This window comes from Mercenaria mercenaria, chromosome 15, assembly GCF_021730395.1.
Source record: "Mercenaria mercenaria strain notata chromosome 15, MADL_Memer_1, whole genome shotgun sequence".
Taxonomy (NCBI): domain Eukaryota; kingdom Metazoa; phylum Mollusca; class Bivalvia; order Venerida; family Veneridae; genus Mercenaria; species Mercenaria mercenaria.
Genome location: NC_069375.1, coordinates 19,063,221 through 19,083,649, shown reverse-complemented (window position 1 = coordinate 19,083,649; position 20,429 = coordinate 19,063,221). Strand labels below are relative to the sequence as shown.

At 34.4% G+C, this 20,429-nt stretch overlaps 1 protein-coding gene across 6 annotated transcripts in view; it reads left to right on the top strand.

Annotated features, from left to right (window-relative positions):
* Nucleotides 1-20,429, top strand: part of LOC128548944 (mucin-2-like) — a 58,512-nt gene that overhangs the window by 3,182 nt on the left and 34,901 nt on the right. For all 6 annotated transcript variants that reach the window (XM_053524700.1, XM_053524697.1, XM_053524699.1 and 3 more), the window contains exons 3-9: nucleotides 210-304; nucleotides 539-610; nucleotides 1,224-1,359; nucleotides 4,784-4,881; nucleotides 7,587-7,655; nucleotides 8,726-8,849; nucleotides 12,025-12,099. In XM_053524700.1, the coding sequence (XP_053380675.1) occupies nucleotides 210-304; nucleotides 539-610; nucleotides 1,224-1,359; nucleotides 4,784-4,881; nucleotides 7,587-7,655; nucleotides 8,726-8,849; nucleotides 12,025-12,099 (669 nt within the window). The remainder of the gene's footprint in view (nucleotides 1-209; nucleotides 305-538; nucleotides 611-1,223; nucleotides 1,360-4,783; nucleotides 4,882-7,586; nucleotides 7,656-8,725; nucleotides 8,850-12,024; nucleotides 12,100-20,429) is intronic.

Genomic DNA, 20,429 nt, shown 5'->3' with positions numbered 1-20,429 from the left:
GTCTCGTAGGACTGAAAAGAAATGAGCCGTGCCATGAGAAAACTTTTAAAGCCTATTGGAATTGGAGAAACTGTTAGCGAACAGCATGGATTCTGACCAGACTGCGCGGATGCGCATGCTGGTCGCAAAGCCACTATGTTAGTTTTCCCATGGCACGGCTCAAATATAGAATCAAACTGATTATAAGATCCATTATTTCATCATTGCAGTTTGCGGACAAGATGTGCTGAAATGCATGTCTTGTAAAAAGGCACTTCATTTTACTCATTGTGAGGAAATGGTAAAATGCGACCCTGAAAAGGAGGTAAATATTGTTTTTTGTGTTATGGATCTTATATCTCGGACAAGACAATTAGAATAATTTTACCAATGTCAATATAAAGGGCACTTTTACAAACTGTTAGAAAATGGACCTCATTCCTTCCAGCAGTGTGATACTTTAACATAATTATTGTAACGATTAATATTGCAATGTGCTCCTACAGCATATCTCCAGCAACAGATCGTTCATTTATAACTGTTCAGATTCTATACACAGGTGTGTTACGTGGAAGAAGAAATTGATATCGGTGGAGAGACCGTTATAAATGCTGGATGCAGAGAGAAGACGGTAGGTTTATTGACTAAAATCATTATTCTTGCACACCGGACTGACCTTTCCGGAGATTTACCCATGCCGACAAAACCCATAAGGCATAATCGCTATACCGGGTGACTCTCGTACTGTTAATAGCAACTTATGTTTCTCGCCTTGTTTTTATATTTTCATGTAGAGTTCGATAAAAATCCAATACCTTGACAAAAACAGGGAAAAGCCGGTAGGTTAATCGCAAAAAATCCTTGTGATTAGTATAATCAAATTTTCTACCGCGATTGCAGGACATTTTTGTGCCCTGTAGTTAAACCTTGATATCCCCTTAGCTGATGTTTGCAGCAGTGTGGTGCCTTTTAGCAATGCGATATATCATGACTACAAAAGCAGTAGTTGTTTTGGCATGTTGTATATGACTCAAGCGGGTGTTACCAGGCATGAATCAAAACGACACATGCAACTTCTGTAAAAAAAATCGACCCTTTAATCATATGCCGCCACATGTTTTCAGTTTTTGTAATTCCTTAAATAGATAACTATCTATTTACTAGATCATGACTTTTGATTAAATAAGTCCAGTATTTCAGTTTTTTTAGTTACATTTTTATTAAGTATTCAAGTTATTTTTCAGCTATGTGACGCTATAGGTTGTTTTGGTGATGGCAGTAAGAGAAAAAAGCGGAGCTTAAATCCTTTTGACAGAGATATAATCTGCCATCACTGTTGTGATGGGGATTTCTGTAATATGTATGGCTGTCCGGACTCGTGTAAGTTGGCTGGGTTCATGTAAACCGTTCATATTTTTTTGTAATATATTAAGGTCATGTATAACAAAATATATGTGTATGGTGTGTCGTCATCTGATATCTACACAAATGTCGTCTTCCATGACACATCAACACCAAAATTACGTTAAAGCATCTAACATGAAGTTTGTTTCGTTCACAAGTTTGGGGGATTTTATGACCGGCTTATCAGATTTTATTTCAAAAATTTAAAGCAAATCTTCTTTTTCGAAAATGCAGGGTTAAGAACAATAAATACACAGCTGTCTCCAGGGTTGTCTAAGCCAAATATGTGGAGTCATATCTGGGTAACCACAGTGATCAAAACTTCACGTAGAGTGAAAGAAAACAATATATTTTTTTCTAAAAAGATGTAACGTGTATTTGAAAGTCTGAAAAACAGTTTGTTCAAAGAAAGCCGATTGGACGTTGCATGGGTCAGAATTTTACTAAGAGTTACTTGAGGAAAACTTAAACGTAAAACAATGTTCTTCTGGTTTTATATAAAGAATATATAACAAGTTTCATTGGTTGATGAATCTCTACGAGGTAGTCATAAGCAATGTTGTTTTATGAAGGAGTTTTAAAAGGATATGACAACCGAGATCTTTAACTTTAAAAGACTGATGTTCTCTCTGTCATAAAATAGCATAAATCGTTATGCAGCTAAACAACGTTCCTTCTCTAGGTACAAGCTGGTCAGCAAAACTTCATAGGTATAAATTGTAATCAAGTGTCAAAATGGGATATTTTGCGTTCTAATGTTGTGATAAAGACGGACCCAGATCTCTTGTTCTTTATTTTATAATAATTTTTCAATGGTTTTAAAGAAAGTATACACGCGCAATTTTACCCGCGCAACGTCATAACGTCACAGTGTCGTGATGCCACGATATCTATCTTGAAAAAAATAATCAAATACTTCTATGAAGTTTCCAGATTAATTTCTAATTGTATCGCGGTGGAGCGTATAACTTATGTTCGTGTAGGTATTTATATACATCTTTATTATATACCTATATAAATTCTGTCAAAAATGTATTTCACAAGTAATTATGACCAGGCAGAAAAAATCCGTATTGTACCTTTTGCATTGTATGTTGCCGGACTACTTTCATTGCATATGCATGAGCTTACACAGTTTTATAAATAGCGCACATAAAAACATCATTCAATTCATTTTAACATCAACAAATATTTAAGATTTCGTTCGATTACAAATAAACAAACAAATAGGTGAAGGTATATAATAAAAAGGTCATTACAACAATGGCTACATCTGGGATTTTGTATTCGACTCATAGATTTTGCAAGGTATGCGTGCCTCTTGAGATCCGATCTGACAAAATCCGCTCGAGCCGAATACAGCATCCCAGATCGAACTACTGTTATAATAAAACTATTATATATTATTTGAAGAATATTTTTGCAAAGATTTTTCGATTATTTATGATTCATATTCTTTCGCATTCAAGTGTAGTTGCGTGCCAATGAAAAATAAAAATGATATTTTCACTATTTGAAGCAGAGAAAATATCAATTTCATTTCACTCATATATTCCAGAATTTCTTGGAAAAGTATAACATACAACATTGCAAGGTTCTAAAGTAATATATTAGATGCAGTTTACAATGTTGGTTTGCTTCCCAGATGTACGACGAAATATTTTTTGCGTAACGTTTGTTTATTCTTCTTTAGCAGGAAAATGTTCTGAAAAAATATCTACTTTTTTGAGTCATAATATGAACGTGGGTTTTTTGGCATTACGCATTGATGGAATGTTAACTGCAACTGGCTCATTTTCCCTTTCCACATACTTATGATAAATGCATCGGATGAAGAAATATAAGCAAAGGAATGTTTGCTTGTATAACTTTACTGATAACGCAAACAAATGTTTAAATCTAAATCGACAATGTTTGCTTGTTTATATTTTGTGGAAACTGAACATATTTGGCTATCAAAATTTTAGATTAAATGTATCTATTACAAATGAAACATGAGATGCAGGTATCACCAACGAACAGCTTCACTGTGCTTTGTTATTAATTATCGCATGTGTTTGTCCGTCTGTCTTTAGGTTCTAATATATTTGTTAAAGCCCTTATATTATGAATTAAAGTTTTTGAAATGACTTTTGTTCACTTAACATAAAGTAATATACTAGTATCTTTTCTGGTACTACATGCAGTTTACTATATAGTTGTGTTAATGTGGAAACCAAATGACACCATGTTAATCCAAATTGACTATAATTAGCGTTTCCTTCAATGTAACCAAATGACCTTATATTACCCCCAAGTTGGCTATCAGCATTTCCTTTAGAGTAATCAAATCGGGTTCTGTTAACCCAAGTTAATAATCAGCATTTCATTTAGAGTAACCCAATTGGGTCATGTTAACCTAAGTTAATAATCAGCATTTCATTTAGTCCTTTAGAGTAACTAAACTGGCCCATGTTAACCAGGTCGCCTTGTACATACATATCTTATAAACAGTTCGAAAACAATGTATAACAGAACATTATAATTATAATTATTGTCTGAACAAATTCTTTTGATAAAGTTCTAAACTTCAATACGTGACATGTTCCAATTTTCTATTGCTTAAGATATGAAAATGAAAATGATAAGGAATATTTATATGACTTTATGTTTGTCTTTGCGTTAATCCATATATGACTTAGTAATCTGAATCCCTTTATTTCTCAGCAAGTCTGTTTGTTCAAATGACATTCAATAGCAGATAATTCGACATTTTTTATACTCTCTTAAATGTCAGCTTGTAAGCTCGCTTTCTCTTAACCTTTAGCCTGCTAAATTTCTATAAAGGATTGGTCCATCATTCAATTTGGGCAATACCATTTATTATTCAAAGGGGTGTTCACTGAAAATTTACTGACTGAATAGCGAACAGTGCAGACCATGATCAGCCTGCACGGATGTGCAGGATGATCTTAGTCTGCACTGGTCACAAAAGCAGAATCACTTGCCGCCAGCAGGTTAAAGGTTAAAGCCAAGTTGACAAGTATTGAAGTTCTCAAGAGATATGTGTTTCATCCGAATGTGGCACAATTTAAATATTTTAGTCCTTTGGGTCTATTATTCCAATATCTGATAAAAGTACCCCAACTTATTTAAGTTAAACGTCACAGTATTAACCCTTTAGCATGCTGGACACGACTGATTCTGTCTTTGCGACCAGTGTAGATCATGATCAGACTGCACATCCGTGCAGTCTGATCATGGTTTGCACTGTTCGCTATTCAGTCAGTAAATTTTCAGTGAACACCCCTTCGAATAAAAAATGGTATTGCCCAAATTGGTAGATGGACCAGTCCATTTTAGAAATTTAGCAGATTAAAGGGTTAATTATTTTAACTTGTATCCGTATAATTATCAACAGTTGATGTCAGTCATCTCCAAGGAAGTAGATGTTTTGTTTGTGACCATGTTCTGCAACCTGAACATTGCAACACAATCAAGAACTGTGAAGCTGGCTATGTGAGTGAAACATAATTATACACATTATTCAAATGATAAAATTGCAAAACGAAGGTAGTTTTTAAGGCAATAGCTTGTCGTTTATATAGTAAGAAGTGTTACAGATGTTTGCAATTCTGTAAAAAAAGCTTATAATGTCTAGATGAAATTACCTTTCGTATGAGCATAATAGCGTTTCTAATAGATATATTTATTTTCCTCACACTATGTCTTTTGTATATTAGAAGGATCAAAGTAATGTTGAGTAGCATTTTTGTTAATTTTTTTTCGTCAAGAGGTAACACGTAGAAACCTATATTTGGTATCATCAGACAAAAAGTGACGTTCTCAATCTGATTAATCTAAATCTGTTTTATTCGGACATTGTAAGCACTGTGTAAAAGCATAGAGTGCTTCAATATATATATATAGCAAACGGTATGTTCATGTATGAGCATGGACGTATCTACTGTAATATAAGTAACAAAGGGTCATTTCTGCTTCTGGTGTGAGCATTAAAGTACTCGTATTGATGGTAATATATGCAATAAACGGTCATTTCATTCGTGAGCACTGAAATATCAAGGGTATCGGTCAATTCAGTTGTGAGCATTGAAGTATCTACTGTAATATATGCAGTATACTGTCAGTTCATGTTATTTATTATTTTTTTTTTTTTTTTTTTTTTTTTTGCAATACGGTAGTGATAAATGATTTATGCACACCTTGAAACTAAGCATCTATGTATAATGTTAATAAAACATTAAATACCATAATATAGATGCTGATTTTGACAAATGACAAGATAATTCTAAGAAGTAATAACTTATATTACCTAAATGTTATTGATAGTTTCGATTTGAAACTGCTTTGGCGTCAAATAGCATGGGATTTGATGTAATGAAAAAATGACATGCCTTAACTAGTTGAATTAACAGTACCAGAAGAAACTTTTTAAATGAAAAAAACTTAAACAATTCCATTGTTAATATGAAGAACATCTGTGATAAAATTAATTGAGCCGTGCCATGGGAAAATCAACATAGTGGCTTTGCGACCAGCATGGATCCAGACCAGCCTGCGCATCCGCGCAGTCTGGTCAGGATCCATGCTGTTCGCTAACGGTTTCTCTAATTGCAGTAGGCTTTGAAAGCGAACAGCATGGACCCTGACCAGACTGCGCGGATGCGCAGGCTGGTCTGGATCCATGCTGGTCGCAAAGCCACTATGTTGGTTTTCTCATGGCATGGCTCTTATGGTCATGCTGAATGATTAGACAACTATGTCACTGAAAATATGCAGAGATGCAACTAGCAGGAATATAATAAATTCAGTAACTGGCAACAGTAAACGTCGCATTCAGGAAATAGTTTTGTTACCAAGCTAAAATAACGCTGAATGTTTACAGAAAGATAAAGAGCTGTGAGTTATCACCATAAGTTAGGTAATGCTAATGTAATTAATAGCTGTAATAGTGTCTAACAAGTAGGTCGTTGAATGTTGCACTTGCAAGATTAAACATTGAATTGTAAGATTATAAAAATAAAGTATCATTGTAAACAGTACTGATTTGTTAAACAATCGGTTACGTTTATGAAATATTTTTATACGCCCGAGTTTGAAAAACGGACATACAATGTGATGACCCGTCTGTGTGTAATCGCGTGTCTCGAGTCCGGAGCATATATCAATAACCAGTCAAGGTATTGACCTTAGACTTTGCTTAAAAGTAGGTGGCCATGAGACAATGTGCTGAGTGCATAAACCTGGTCGGTAGGTCAAAAGTGAAAATCACAAATGCATCCGAAATGTCAAATTTGTCCCACATCTTTTGTGTCAGGAGCAAAACATTATACCCATTTTATGGTATGTACTTCAATGTTCGCATATAGTAAGATGGCGATAAGGCGATGTATGGAGCAGATGAATTTGGTCGGTAGCTCTGAGGTCAAGGTCTTAAAATGTTCAAATGCCAAATCTGTCCATTGCATTTTATTTTATCACTTTAAAAACTATTCCAGGTATTGACTTAAAACACAGAATACAGTTGCGTGGTGAAGGAGTGCAACAAACAACAAAATTTGACCGTAAGCAGTGAAATATCATGCCTTAGTATTCGAGCACATGAATCATGCGGGTAGGTCAAAGGTCAAGATCGCAACAGGGCCAAATCTGTCCGTCATAATTTGTGTCCAGAGCATAACTTGCAACCATTCGAAGTTTTGTCTTCAAACTTGGCATATTGGTAGGTGGCGATTAGACGCTATGCAAAGTACATACATTTGTTCGGTAGGGCAAATATCTAGGTCCCTAATGAATTCAAATGTAAAATCCGTCCTTTGAATTTTGTATCCTGAGCACAGTTTCAAAACTTTTCAAGGTATTAACTTTTAACTTAGAATATAAGTTGGTGGATATAAGATGATTCGAGGAGTGCGACAATTGACAGCACTACCTACCCCCATACACGTTCATATCCTTCCCCACAAAAGACAAAAAATCATTATTAAGTTTCCTGAGCACACCCACGGTCACATTGCATACCCATATCGGCACACACATCCCAAAAAAAAGTTCTTTGAATTTTACTCCCTGCTCTACTGATCTAGAGCTTCAGGGAAATATTGCCTCGCTTTGCGTAGCTTTTTTTAAATATTTTTTATAATTTTCTGTTTCACAGTACTGTAAGTATGAGATAACAATCCGGTACTGTTTTCAAATTTCAGTCTTGTGGACAAGAGCTTCTTTCGTTTGGTGCCGGACGGAGATACAATCTTCTTTGTCTAAGAACTCAGGTACGGTATGTATGAGGTATCTTCAAACTTAGAAAATAGATAGAACTGAACTGCGCATTCAAATCACACCGCCTTCCCTGTGCACAATACTCTTTATCAAGAGTACCCTGATATTGACATCTTCATAGATTTGCTATGGAAACTTCCCTGATCATTTTCGATGTCAAGACTACACCAATAATTAGACCATCCTTTCTGTGTTTTTTTCATGTATCTTATTATTATATCACGGTAATATTTCGAAATTAATGGCACACCATAGACATCTAGATTTTTTTCTACAAACGTGATACAGTATATAAGAATTTCTTCATAAATTCGCATTGTGATAGGAATATGAATCAACATAGCTTAAGCAGTCTGATATATCTTTACTCAAGTACGACTGTAAATCATTAATACTTATGAAATGTGAGTTATTATTACACAGGAATATGCATGATTATTGCTCAAGAAATGTGAATTATTATTACTCTAGGACTGTAAATCATTATTGCTCAAGAAATGTGAATTATTATTACTCTAGATCATTATTGCTCAAAAAATCTGAAATGTTATTACTCTAGGACTGTAAATCATTATTACTCAAGAAATGTGAATTATTATTACTCTGTTTCATTATTGCTCAAGAAATGTGAATTATTATAACTCTAGGACTGTAAATCATTATTGCTCAAGAAATGTGAATTATTCTCTAGGAATGTAAATCATTATTACTCAAGAAATGTGAATTATTATTACTCTAGGACTGTAAATCATTACTGCTCAAGAAATGTGAATTATTATTACTCTAGGACTGTAAATCATTATTACTTATGACATGTGAATTATTATTGCTCCAGGAATGTGAATAATTATTGCTGAAAATAATATGAGCAATTATTACTCCGGGAATGTGAATCAATATTGCTTAAAATGTGAATAATGATTACTCCAGGAATATGAGAAAGATGAATTATTATTGCCTCAGAAATATGAATTATTATTGCTCTAAAATGTGAATTATTTAAATCATTTTTATGTAAAGTGATTTATTACTGCTTTAGAAATGTGAAATATTATTGCTACAGAAATGTGAACTACTACGATTATTACACAGTAATAATAGCGGAAGAAAGAAACGAAATTACCAACAGTTGTGGGCGGACTGTTGCGATAGTCATCTCTGTAATGGCTATACGACGATGAAGAAAGGTATATATGTATATTAATATATATATATATCAAATATAGTAATACGCTCGTATGTGCGATAATAAATAAATACATAAAAAATCTCCCATTTCTTTCCATATCGCAAAATACTGGTTAACTGTTACGTAATATCGATAAAGGGAATAATATTTCATATTACGTAGTCAGACACGTATTTACACTCTTGTAATTAGGAGCACTTGCGAGACGCAGTTTTATGTTGGAGCATGTCGCAATATGTAATAATATATACAGGTGCCAAAATCAAACTTGCAAGATAAAAGGACTAATTTCTCAAAACAATGTTTTCATAAGTTAGCCTCTGAATCTCCATAAAACACTTTGAAGGTCCTCTCCGGATCACATCTCCTATAGTGGGATAGCATTTGGGTCCTGCCTGAATAAAACTAGTATTCGGGTATATACACCTAGAAATATTTCGAAATTCTATTAGTGGTGTATTTTAAATCATTTTAGAATAAAACCTATATGCAAAACTGTGATAAACTTTCAAACATCAACTAATATTAAGGACAATAAGATCCTTTCTCCTGTGTTGGTCGTGGTTGCGTCCGCGTGCTGGTTTAACGTTTGGGGAGGCTGCGTTTTGTAGAACGTTCCCTAATGGATACGTATCCTTGTGTTTTACTACCTAAACAACTATACTCTCTAGATGTACTTTTGAGCTAAGATTCTTTGTCTGATATGACTACAAGATTCTTAATGTACTTCAATAATCCAGGTTATTACTGTTTAAATGTGAATTCCAAACTTTCTAGAAAAGGACCCTGAACCCTCATCCCTACTTGTACCCCAATCATCAACACTATTGCTCTGTCTTTTTAATCTGATTTGCTCCGAATGTTGTCCACAATGATATTACAATGAAGCATTTTGTGATTTTGTGTGTAAATATTGCGTACAACCACCGGAGCGCTACTTGTACCTGTACACAAATTATCAAGGCTAGCTGTGTCTACATTTCAATATGATTTTGTCTGAAATGGTTTTAAAATGAGGATTTCACAATTTTCGGGAAGACCCTGATCCCCACCATTGTCTGTTATATAGTGATCCTAGTTAATACTAAGTACATTTCAATCCGTATTACTCAGTTTTTAATGTCTTAAATGGTTTAAAATTCAAACATTTTGTCTAAAAAAGTCTCCCCTGTACTTGGTTGGATTCGGCATTGTTATATTTTCAGGTCCTTTGGGATCATTCAGTATCTTTAAACACAATTCCGTTTAAATCGGTGCTAGAGGACTTGAAGAATGCTACACTTTTCATTACTTCTTATGAACAAATTCAGTAAAGCCGAGTCCGCTATCAATTTGCATGGTTGCATTCTACGCTCCCAAACGATCGGTGTAGAATTTCAAATTTTCTCGTGAAAAAGCGCTTACCCCAACACCTAAGCAAACACTACAATTGTTCATGCTTCTAGATATACTCGATGTAACTTCGTACCTATGAAACAATTTTCGACGTTAATTTTGACTTATTTTGTACCCAATACTTTTTTCATCCCTGCCCAGGAAAAATCCTGTCACAGTGTTTTTCAGGTCTTGTTACGGCACTTCATTGAACATATAATGAAACATGATTGAGGAGTGGGAGCAAAATGTAAACATAACACGTCCGGTTTTAGAAACCTGACTTATAAAAGGGATGGAAAAGTAGGGCCCACTTGAAATCGGAGTCTGACTATCTATACATTGATTTTACATCCCAGTATGAACTTGAAGGCTATGGGTATCTCTCTCTGACAGGAGGCAGGCCGATGGGAGTAAGGGAAGGGGAGGGCGCCAGCTTGTCCCCTGTACATTCGTATTTATAATTATATGTGAAAGCGTCTACAGAAGATGCTTTTCATCGACTATTTTGAAAATTTTATTCAACTTTCACTTTCTGTAAAAAATTGATTTATTATTAGTTAAAAAGTGTTTAGTTTGGAGTTTGAATATTGTGTTACTCCGTATATTTCGACCTAGGCAATCGCCTTCGTTTGCCTAATTGCAGCTACGGACATGTTTACAGACTTTAAACTAGAATTAATGGGTATTGAAGTTTATTGCTATTATAATATTATATGAAATTAATGAAAACTTCATATAGAAAGGTTTTTTTATTGATATGCAACATTATCAAACCTACGTGCACACATAATTTTGTTTAGTGGTTACATATGACTCGCGAAAACGAGCTTCCAATGCAGCCTGAGTAGTTCTCGTGGAGCTAAGCAGTGTCTGTTTGAAAGTCGTACAATTTGTCTTTTTTAACGTACAAAGGTCACCAATATTTAATGTGACTTGCTCCTGTAACAACACTAATTCGGTTGTGTCAGATTTAACATTAATTTAGGCAACAGATAAGGTTTTTTCACTCAAAGTTTGTAAGTCTGTCCTCAACGCTGTCCTTAACATTCGACTAATTGCTATTTCAAAATGTTCATCCTCTATGGCCATTATTATCATATCTATGTAGCCAAGTAATCTATTCACAATATTTAATTCTTAAACGCAATTCTAGAGGAAACTACCTGTTTTGTTTATACATACTATCTGTCAGACTTTCTGTCAGCCTGTCCGTATTTAACTTGTCCATGCTTCTTCTAAAATCTCCTGCCCCGGATTATGTTTTCGGACTAATTGCCTCTTAAAGGTCAGTTTTTAACAAACTTTGTCCGGATTAATTGCCCTATACTAGTGGTGGAATTTCCTTGAAACTTCATAGAAATTATCATAATCAAGCCTTGCTAAGCATATATTCCGAATTTAACGGTTGAGTAATTTTGAAAGCTATCTCCTTGTCAATATTGTCTGTGCTATTTGTTAAAAACCCATGGGCGGATTTTAATGAAACTTCAAGAGAGGGTGAAGTATAAAACCTAGTTGTGCATGTCATTAGCACGTCCCGTCGCATTACTTTTTTCAGACTTATGACCCCGGAAAGGTATTTTAGAATAAAATTTGTCCGGATATCTCATCTGTACTATCGATATGATTCGAATGGCAGGTTACTGGAATGATTAGCATCATGGTTTTTTGTCCTGAAAATAAAGATTGAATGCATAGGGAGACATCATTTTGTAAAGCAACCATATGCTGAATATACTTGGAATACAATCAGTTTCAAAGAGTACCTCACTTTAACGCGTCTCTCTCTTTTTCAGATTCCCCTTCAATGTGGTCAGTTACATACAAGTGTCCAGAAAGGGACACTAGCGTTAACCCGATATTCGCAGCAGGTACACATTTTACTTTGTTATGATTTGATACATATGAGCCGCGCCATGAGAAAGGTTTGCGAACAGCATGGATCCAGACCAGCCTGCGCATCCGCGCAGTCTGGTCAGGATCCATGCTGTTCGCTAACAGTTTCTTCAGTTCCAATAGGCTTTAAAAGCGAACTGCATGGATCCTGACCAGACTGCGCGGATGCGCAGGCTGGTCTGGATCCATGCTGGTCGCAAAACCACTATGTTGGTTTTCTCATGGCACGGCTCATATCATTAAATCACAATGCCTATCATTTTCATTGAAATGCAAGAAATCACTTTACAAAACAATAATCGATGTGTCAAGTTTTGTACAAAATATTTATGATTTGCATTGTGTTTCTCACGATGTCACAATCATGACCGACTTTCCAAGGTTTGGTTTATTGCAAAAAAAATGTTTTAGAATATAATACAGTATGCCACTCATATCTAAGACCATTTATATAAAAACATACATTACAATGATAACGATTTAGATTTTTAAAGACCGTAAAATTTTAGAAAATTAAATAAGCTTGCGCTGTTACCCATATCGACTTAAACACAAATGAACATATGCTAGTATTGTGTTTTAGGGGGAGGCAACTTGTTCCAGGATTGGCAAGAACAGAAGTAATAATTATTTTCCAGTGTTTCAAACGAGATAAATAAACGTTTTAGAACTATTTTTTCTTGCGTTTATTATTTGTCATAATTTCAGAACTAATATATTCTAAGACAGTGCTAATAAATCATAATACCACTGAACATTAATAATAGAGCATGCGGTTAAATTCATTATTATTTCAGATAAAATATTGTGTTGATATCTCTTAAGTATATAATTATTTAAGATAAAATCGTGTGCAGATATCTCTCAAGCATTTGATTATTTATGATAAAACCTTGTGCTGACATCTCTTAAGTACATGTATATGATTATTTAAGATAAAACCTTGTGCAGATATCTCTCAAGTATATGATTATTCAACTTGTAATCTTGCACGGATATCTCTCAAGCATATGATTATTTAAATTGAAATCTTATACACGTATCTCTCTAAAGTTAGTTTATAATTATTTAGGTTTAAATCTTGTGTATTAATATGTCAAGTAATGTAGGCTAAGTTACTGATGAGTGCTAACTAATTCGTATATTAGTATTATGATATTGTACACATGTAAGGATCATATCACCAGGCTATCACTACCGAGAACATCATACCCAATGCATGGAATATTGAGGCACTTTTGTAACTTTAAAAAAGTTACGAAACATGCCTACTAAAGTCTGTTCCATTCCAAAGGTTTACCCCAACTTTGGTGTCACATGACAAAACTACGACACTTACCGGCAAAGTAAACATGGTTTGATAAACTAAAAAAAAGTCACCCTCGAGAAATTTAACGATTTTTTTTCTGCTTTGCCAAATATCCAAATAAATGACAAATTTATATTTTCAACGGCAGTCTCCCATTGTAATTTCTTGTCGCCATTGGAGTTTGCTCTCTAAATTTGGAGTATTACAGGAAAATTCACGTGAATTTTATCGGGAGCGATTCAAGACTCATTTCGTTTATGAATGCATGAGCGAAATGAAATGTTGTATTTAAAAAAAAAAGCTATAACAATGAACACATTATTTAGATCTAACAAAAATGTAAATTGACTCACTTTTAACAAAGTTATATACAGTACACTCCAAAATTCTTCCAAGTCTTCAGTAGCTCTATCCAATCCTCGATGAGTAAATTGTACAAACAAGCTCTTTTAAACATCGGTGAAATTCAGGCATCAATCGCACCATGCCCTTGAAACGATGACTTGTTCAAAATAACATCATTTCCAAACGCATGGTTCAAAGATAACCTGTATTTTAGCATCCTAACTGAAGTATTTACAGTCCGCCACATATCCAATTTCTTTCACAATGGTCAGATTTGAACTTCAATAAACAATATTCACCGGCTGTGTATGCAAGAGAATTCTTTTTCTCCGAAAGAAACTTGTGACGTATTAGACAAATGACGTAATCTTGCTGTGGTCATATGCACAGATTTATACGAGGCGCACAAGGGAAATATTACCTCTAGGTTTAAATACACAATCGGCTGATAGAAGATAGAAATCTTGACGTATCTATGTCACGCTAGAATTATACTCTACTTCTTGAAATATATATTTAAACAATGCTTAATTGTTTATCGTTTTATCAACCTATCTATTTTATTTCATTTCTTTTTTAAATTTTGCTGTTTATATGGAAGCATCTCCTTTTTCTTTTAAGCTCGTGACTTATTCTTGATCCGAGGGCTGCTAAGTAATAGTTATAGTATGTGTGAGAGTGTGTTACCAGGATATATCAGAGCTAGGGGTACATCGAGGGTATTTTTCTCTGCATATATCGTCGAGGCCGGTAGGTCGAGACAGATATGTGAAGAGAAAAATAACGAGATGTACCCCTAGCTCTGATATATCCTGGTAACACACGAGCACTACATATAATAACTGTTTTATCGCATAGTTTATCATTAAAATTTATATATCATTTTCATTTAAATTTGTTTATTATTATTTTTACTATTTTGATTCCCTTTCTGCGCCTCGCTGACTGAAACACTAAAACTTCTGTTTTAGAAAATCATCACGGTGTTCCCCAGATAAAAGTACCCAACAAATTTCTGCATTGGTTTTAAATCTTTGCATTTCATTGGCCAGACATATTGTAAAACTTGTTGTTTTGTTTGTAAAAAAAAAATCAAAGAAAAAGAAACATTTGAGAAATCTCAGAATTTCATATATTTCATGTATTTCTGAATATGGCAATAACTATCAAGTTTTTGAAATATTCTAGTTTATTTATTCTTTTACTTTATAAATGTAGGTGTTTGTGACAATTCTTTCTCTGTGAACTGTAAATTGGAGCTAAAATCATCTTTTCTTTGAAAGGAAAAAAATATACTCCCTTGATAGGGCCTCAATACAGAAAAAGTGTTCCGATATATATCGGAACAGTTTTACTGTGCTGATATATATCGGAACACTTTTTTTCTTATGAAACTCCATAGAGATTTCCATGTTGATATATATCGCAACAGTTTTGTAAGATATCAGCACAGTTTTGTAGTAATAATGTGTGTTACTATGTATAACATGCTGCAAAGATCAAAGGAAAATTGCCGCACTATGCGATAATTTAGATTTCTTGTAAAGCGAAATCGGACCGCGAACCCATTCTCTCTATTTATTTTTATTAAATCTATCATTATTATTATACCAGATTTATATTTGACTTAAATAACTTGTATGAACGATCCAGAGAGCAGTCATAGAGCCTACTCGGAATTTGAAGTTATTTATAATGGCGATTCCAGAATTAAATTTATGGGGGGAGGGGCGGTGTCGGACGGCAACCGAATCTTTTAATGACGGGTGGTGGGTTCCATCGGAAAATCATAATTATGGGTGGTGGGGTCCATCCAAAAATCATAATTATGGTGGTGGTCCTCACAAAAACCGTCTTTATGGGTGATGGGTTAATTGTAAAAATGTATAAAATATGGGTGGGTGGGTGTTTGATCACCTCTTTGAATTAATTAATGACGTTTTCCTTTCTTTTTTACTATAAGTTGCTACTTTAATGAACGCAATTTTGACATTACCAATCTAAGAAATATTATCTTTTGTGATAAATTTCTGTTCATTAAGCATTTCTTTTTTTTCTGTCTCGTTCCCCTTGAATTTGAAGTCTTTGTCATGCTTTTAGCGTCCTTAATTAATCGCTGAAAGTATGTCAGTCAACATTTTCTGACGTAATAGAATCATGTCACCGATTATGTACTGTATCTCGCACTTGTGCAGAAGTCAGTAAAATCCGTGGAGACTGATTGATACCTCACTTTTCCCGCCTTTCATTCACACTCGTGTATTCTGTCTGGCACGTGACGCGTATAAATATTTTTTTGTTATGCCACGGACATAGTTTCAGAAATGAAATCGAGGCAGGCCGAAAGGAAAACATGCGTGAATTCAGTAAAAATCTTAGCATGAAGATCACTGTTCCCAAAGTTAGTCGATTTTTCCATGCACGCATAGATACTTAAAACAGGCGTACAGAATCCACGCGCAATTCCACACAAAATCGTATGTTAGTAAATAGTACCGATTTCATTATCCACTGCCGACGTAAATATCATATCGTCATCATTTATATTAAAGACATACCTGACACAGGTATTTCAATATATTTGTGAAGCACTAGCCGATTCGGATTTGTTTACAAAAAATGCTAAGTCGCTAAGAAAACCCACATCAATATTCATTCACGTCTATAATTAATTATGGGAAGTCACTAATGTCGCACACAATCATATTTGAAATGTTTTCTTTACTAATACGTGGTCTAACATGTATCTGAACTATTTAAACTGTTGCACACACAGTTTGTTTATTTTTCTTTCGAATTGTTCGGTTAAATCGCTTATGCAAATCGCAAACATCAAATTCTTCTTTCTCAAAGCCAGCATCGTAAAAAGAAAACCTTTTTAAAACTTATTTTACGTTGAAGTAAAAAAAAAAAATTGACGTGCGAAATATTTCATATCTTTTTTGAAACATTACCTGTCTTTACTATTTCTTTCATAGTTAAACAGTAGGTGGCCAAAAAAAATCACAAATTGTTACTTTAGCGTTTAGCCATTTAAAGGCACTGACATCCAGATTTTTGTTTAAAGTTTGGTCAGATTTTGAATATATGAACACGAGGTTGTGTTGCTAATCTGTTTCAGAATGCCAAATTAAGAGATAAAAACATGCTCGAGTCGGGAATCGAACCCGGGCCGCCGCGGCGATAAAAATTTCCCTGGGGTCGTGACCAATACACCACGGAGGAATATTTAAATAAATATAAAGCTTTAGGATTAAGACAGTTTACCTCCAGTATCCCGTTATTTTGAATAAATCGCAAAAAAAAAAAAAAAAGAAATTCTTGTGTTTCTGTAACATAATCTGTCATTAACTATTAAAACTTTCATGAGAAATTTAGCAATAATTTTCTGATATCTATTTTTTTGTTGTTGTCATACTTTCTGGGGATCAGTGCTTTTAAAACAAATTTAGTAAAACATATACTGCGTGCAATTATTTTGAAAACGGGCTAAATTTCCTTAACCCGCCGGCTTAGCTCAGTAGGAAGAGCGTTGGTCTACGGATCGCGGGATCCTCGGACGGGGCGTATGTTCTCCGTGACGATTTGATAAAAAACATTGTGTCTGAAATCACTCGTCCTCCACCTCTGATAATTAATGTGGGGAAGTTGGCAGTTACTTGCGGAGAACAGGTACTGGTACAGAATCCAGGAACACTGGTTAAGCTAACTGCCCGCCGTTACATGACTGAAATACTTTTGAAAAACGACGTTAAACCCAAAGCCAAACAAACAAAAACAAATTTCCATAAATCATGTCCAAAGAAATTACAAGCCTTGTCGGCGTCAGGGAATGATACTAGTTTTAATGACTCAACACGATTCTTCCGAAACCATATTTCTGTAGAACCTGTGCTAGATCGATATATACATTTTCGTACATTGTTCGGCAGATGTTGAACATAACGTTAAGATGGAAACGGGAATAGTAACATAATGAAAATCCAGCTTAAATATACGTAAATATCGGGCCATCGTATACAACATAATGAATTTCTCCATAGAACGTAGAAAGCAGACGTTTCTTCTTCGTATTTTGGCGAGAAAACTGCATTGCCTTCCATGATGCTCCTTCGGAAATGACCGTGTGCTTATGGAAAATTACGTGTTGGCGTTATATTTTCGCGTCACCAGAAACGTTAAGTACTATGCTGAAACTTTCATGTAATTGTAAACAAAATGCACTACAACAAAATGAAAATGCATGCTTTAAAGCTCGAATTTTTATATTGTGCCTGTACGTCCATGACAGACTCTGAAACGTCTGTATTTATAATATTTTTCATTCGAGTTTCAGTGACAGAAAAATTAATATAAGAATAATGCCCATGTATTCTCAAAATAACGAGACGTTCGCACGCACATTTGTTTTTTTTTTTTTTTTTTTTAGAAATCACCTTGTTGTTTGTGTTTGTTTCTTTCTATTTTCTTATTTATTTATTTTATTTATTTATTTATTTTTCATTTTGAGGTGGCCTGTCACGAATTCCCCCAAGAATTAACATAATACAATAACAAACACAGTCTTTTCAAATATTAACTCGGGCATTTTAATTTTGAGTTAACCCCTAGTTTATTGCGCTACGGGCGCCGCCATATTGGAAAGTCGACGTAGTAAGATTCTTTCACTGGTTGTAGGTGCAGATGGGAATATCCGGACTCGAGGGTTACTGTTAAGGCGGTAACGAGGCTTCTTGCCGAGTTACCGCCTAAACAGTTACCCGAGAGCCGGATATTTCCACCTGCACCTATAACCAGTGACAGAATCTTTTTCTTGCATACCGATTTCAAGAAATAATAATAAAAATAAAATCAATCGAACCGTTCTTTCTTTTTAGAACTATTTCATATGGTAGTGTATTTAAACAAAGCGCGGGAAACCAACGTCCGTAAAAAGGAAAGACGTCATGACGTTTCAAAACAAATAACAATGTTTAGTTCCGGTTTTGTTTTATCAGTTGCAGCGTAACGTTATGAATTTTTGATAAAATAACGTGATTTGAATCGAGAAATATACTATCAGGAACTAATAGGAATTGTCAAGGTATTGAATTTTTATTCCGTTTTTTTAAATAAAATATATATTAGTACATAAATATTCTACATGTATGTAGTTCGTAATACGTCATTTACAGCACGAGAGTCATCTTACACCCCGGGGTGTAAGATGGATTTTTCCAGCACCGGTAAAAATACCGGAAATCCCCGTCTGGTATGCAAGAAAACGTCATATAGCATTACGGTCTATGGGGAAAAAAGAAAAATCCAAGATTATTTCTTTAATATATACTTTATTAAAAAATGAAAAAAAGGTCTAATTAGAGATATTGATGTATGGGATATAAATATTTTTTTGGATGATTTTACCGATACTGATAATTCAGAAACGAGGTAAACGTAATAGGTGGAACAGACTTTAGTTGCTTTTGTAAGTCTGTTGTCTTATAAAACAGATAAAGAACAATGCAATACTATTATTTGTTATTAATATTTTTCAAAGGCAAGTTTTAATTTAGAACCAGGAAATAAAATCTAGGACATGCATTTATTTTTTCTGAGATTAAATTATCTCGTGCGCACGACATCTTATCTATATAATTATATTTAGGCCCGTTCATCAGTAAAAACATACGACTGCCATAGTTTTTATCCCCCGCCGATGAAATCGGGAGAGGGGTTTTGAAATGGCGTTGTCCGTCCGTCAGTCCGTCAGTCCGTCCGTCCGCAGCCATTTCTCAGTAACTACCTGGTAGAGTTTCATCAAACTTGAAATAAACATGAACCAATATACTGCTATGATGCCCGTCAAGTTTTGTTATTGTTTTTTTTTTTTTTTGGATCGATCAATTTCCCTTAGAGTTATTGCCCTTGACTTAATGAAAAATACACGTCTGCAGCCATTTCTCAGTAACTAGCAGGTAGAATTTCATCAAACTTAAAATAAAGATGAGCCAACAAACTGCAATGATGCCGTCAAGTTTAATTTTGGATTGGTCAATTTCCTTTAGGGTTATTGCCCTTGATTTAATGAAAAATACACGTCTGCAGCCATTTCTCAGTAACTAGCAGGTAGAATTTCATCAAACTTGAAATAGACATGAACCACGATACTGCGATGATGCCCTTCAATATTTTTTTGATTGGTCAATTTCCCTTAGAGTTATTGCCCTTGATTTAATGAAAAAATGCACAAAAATGTCCATCCGCAGCCATTTCTCAGTAACTAGCAGGTAGAATTTCATCAAACTTAAAATAAACATGAGCCAACATACTGCAATGATGCCCGTCAAGTTTATTTTTGGATTGGTCAATTTCCCTTAGAGTTATTGCCCTTGATTTAATAAAAAATACACGATTTCTCAGTAACAAGTTTGTAGAATTTCATGAAACTTGAAATAAATATGAACCAACATACTTTGATGATGCCCGTCATTTTTCTTTTTTTTATTGGTCAATTTTCCATACAGTTATTGCCCTTTAATTGTTTAAAAATCCACAGATTAGTACATAACAAACCAACCAATTGGAAGAATTTCATTAAACTTCTTTCATTCTTTTCCATGAACATTTATTATAAACATGTGAAGTTGTGTACCCACACCTGGTCGCTAC